The sequence below is a fragment of the Arachis stenosperma genome, chromosome 1 (assembly GCF_014773155.1).
Source record: "Arachis stenosperma cultivar V10309 chromosome 1, arast.V10309.gnm1.PFL2, whole genome shotgun sequence".
Lineage (NCBI taxonomy): Eukaryota > Viridiplantae > Streptophyta > Magnoliopsida > Fabales > Fabaceae > Arachis > Arachis stenosperma.
Window position 1 is genome coordinate 50,719,845 of NC_080377.1, and position 3,466 is coordinate 50,723,310.

Genomic DNA, 3,466 nt, shown 5'->3' on the forward strand with positions numbered 1-3,466 from the left:
TAACTCGTCAAAATTTGTTAATTTTGATGGGATTATGTTAGCGGAAAATTAATTGGTGATTGGAGTTTCCTTCAAAGTCGTAACCTCAAGATAGAGTGCGGTTGATAACAAGGCTACGTTTTGCATACTGTACTATTTTAAAACCGCTAATATAAAAGCCATTTACTATTTGAGTGTTACATCTTACTCCATAATTATTAAATCATAGTAGTATTAAATTTGTATATATTATTTGTAGAAACATTTTAGTTATATATTGTCACCATAAGAAAAATATCTAATTCAATAATTCATTATCCTAACAAAAATGCATTATAAATATTAAAAATTATCTATTATATATTTGTATATATTTAATATTTATACATACTATTTTACACAATTTTTAGCAAAATGATTAATCACAAAAATATTAAAAGTTTCAGAATAGAATAACTAAACATATTACAATAAAAAATAATTTTTTTATGAACACTAAATATCAAATATACGTATTTTTATATTGTCTTTGAGTTTTAGACATATTGTTATATAAAAAATCCTTCATATAGAGTGACTAAACATATGTTTCATTTGAGTCTAAAACGGGAATATCCTTTAGGAATAATCCAAGCTAATAAAGAGAAAATCACATAACTTGTCTAGAATTCGAAACAAATCCAAGCAATAACTGAAATATTTATGACCTTAATTACGTTAATAAGACAGAGTAAGATGAGGTAAGAATAAGTGAGAAGTGTAGAAGCACAAAGGCCCAAAAAGTAATCGTGCGGACGAAATTGAAGCTATTGGTGTGATGAGTTTCAATTTTGCTAATTAATGTAAGATTTCTTTTTCCGATCAGAGTCATAAAAGAATGAGACAGAATCCACGCGGGCACTTCCCATATCTTGAGAAGCGCATAACCTTGATTTCGTAACGCATACGGAGTGACAAAAAAAAAATAAAAAATAGAAAAAATAGAAAGAAGAAAGAAAGAAAGAAAGAAAAAGGAAACCCTAATAAAATCCCCATTTATTGTGGCGCCATGGCCAATGTATCTTTTCCCACTATCTCTTCTCTTCTCTCTTAGGCCTTAGCATGGAAACTCTCTTGTGACGGAAAAAACCAAGAACCGTTTCAGCTTCTAACAGTGCAATTGCATTACATTACTTAATGTAATGGCAAGTGGATGGGTGAAATCGTTGCATTGCAAGTCAAGAGCATTTGAAGATGTTTACCATCCTACCCCCAGCAAAATATTGATACCCAGTGCTAGCTGCAGGAGGAGCTTCCAGACCATTAAAGAAATGGTTGATATTCCAAAGCCCATGCCGAAGCCCAAGCCCATGCCAAAGCCCATGCCGAGGTCAAGGAAAAACAAGAATAGTCTTCTTGAGAAGCATCCGAGTTCGAGATACCCGGCGTCGACCAAGCCCGAATTGGACACAGCTTTGGGTCCGAAGGCTTCCATGAACCGCTCGCAGAGCACTGCAGCCACGTCAGCAAGGCCCGTGACAGAGCTGCCCGACGGGCATCCTTCGAGGAATGTAGTGGAGATTATATTTCACACGAGTTGGGGCCCAAAACCGTTCCCGGGCCGTGTGGAGGTGATATTCAAGATCCAGAACGGGGCCCGGACGGTTTCGCGGTTCGAGGAGTTTCGCGAGGGTGTTAAGGCCCGGGCCGCGGCATGTTCTGCAGGCCTGATGGGCGAGGAAGGGAGCAACTGGGAGAAGGAGAATGCGCGGTGCGTGGCGGACGGGAATGAGGTTATGCGGTTCCAATGCTTGGGTCCCACGGAGGACGGCGCCGCCGCGGTGTGGTCGTTTCCGGAGAGGAAGGGCTCGACAATCTGCACGTTTTCCGGCAGTGGTGGTGCACACGAGAGCGCCGGCGGCGGCAGGGGAAGGAGGGCGATGCTCGTTTGCCGGGTAGTTGCGGGTCGGGTCTCGAAGCAACTCGGGATCGCTGACTCGGGGTTGGAGAAGCGAGTTGGGTTTGACTCGGTGAGTGGGGAAAACGGCGAGTTGTTAGTGTTCGACTCGCGGGCCGTGTTGCCCTGTTTTCTTATTATTTACAGATTGTAAAGAAAAATGGAAAGGAAATTATTTACCTTTCTTTCTTCCTTTATTTTTTTTCTTAAATATTATTTCTGTTTTATTATTTTTTTATTGCGGGTTAATGTATGTATGTTTGTTTATTATTATCGGGGTTTCGACCATTCTGAGAACTAATTTTTTTTTATATTGTAACAAATTGTCCCCATTCTGATTGAATCTGTATCAACGCAATTTTCACTTTTTTTTTAAAAAACATTTTTGTGTAATTATGAGAAAATTGGGTTGATAAATATTCATTTGAAAAGTGTAAGCTAAGGTTTCGGTGCAGTTAATAGTAGTGTGAATGAAAAACAAATTTGCGTTTTATTCCAATTCTTGTTAGATATTATGTTAGCATTTTTATAATATGATGGCCAGCTCTTGGCAATCCGTTGTTTAGTGTTATTTTTGTGTTTTATTTATTTATTTAAATAGTCTTGTGATATTAACTATTTTTGGAGTGATATGTAATGATTAAATGAAGGTATTTTGTTTATTGTATTGACATATTTATTAAAGTTTTTTTAGAGATAAAATTTGTGATAGGACTTGTTCATACCCTGGCCCAATGTTAAAGGCCCAGGTCCAATCGAAAGGCCTGATCCAATAGATTAAGCCTAGTAAAGCACCGACCTCCACTTAAGAGGTCGGTGTCCACCACGACTCAGTACGAAGAAGTCGGTTATGAGATTAGCTGGCAGATAAATACCCATTCAAATGAGTAACCGCCCCTGAAATCTCTCTAACCACTTCATAAAGCCATATCTTAACCTCCCCAAGATAATGGGACGGTTATTATCCTAAAGATACGGCATTACTCCAACGGTGGTTATTGGCTCACCACTATAAGTACACTGACACGCCTCAGGTATTCCTAAGTCCAATACTCTCTAGACCTGCTCACACTCTTGCTAACTTAGGCATCGGAGTGTCTTTGCAGGTACCACCCCCCATTCATCCACGCGCGCAAGTCGGACGGAGCATCCCGAGTTGCTGATCCACCCGGAGTTCTCCTCCCTCATATGCTTGGGCCGCCAAACGCCATCCAATTTATTAATCTCCGGTTACCCACCGTAACATTGGCGCCGTTGCCGGGGACCCGAGAGATCATCCATCAATGGCGGATAGATTCCACGAAGAAGTCCATGCGGAAACGGATTCCGAAGAAGAGAATCTGAACGCAGGTAATGACAACGTGGATGTAACCCTCCACCAGGAAGTTAATGATCAACATAGAGAAGGCACCTCCGGGGTAAAAAACCCGAAGGCAAATCCTTCAGACGAGCGAGAATCGGAAAAGGGTGGACCATCCCACGTAACTGAACTAATGGGGTTGGTCCACAGTCGCTTAGAACAATTGGAGCAAGAGCGGGAGAAGCAGAAAG

At 40.5% G+C, this 3,466-nt stretch overlaps 1 protein-coding gene across 1 annotated transcript; it reads left to right on the plus strand.

The window, feature by feature from the left end:
• The first annotated feature begins 898 nt into the window (after positions 1–898).
• On the plus strand, positions 899–2,235 carry LOC130938944 (uncharacterized). The gene has a single exon (XM_057867194.1). It carries the CDS (start codon positions 1,161–1,163, stop codon positions 2,067–2,069), a length of 909 nt encoding a protein of 302 aa, XP_057723177.1. The 5' UTR covers positions 899–1,160; the 3' UTR covers positions 2,070–2,235.
• Positions 2,236–3,466: the final 1,231 nt, after the last annotated feature.

Excerpts from the sequence above, each read along its gene's own strand:
- LOC130938944 (XM_057867194.1), top strand. The coding sequence starts at position 1,161 with ATGGCAAGTGGATGGGTGAAATCGTTGCATTGCAAGTCAAGAGCATTT.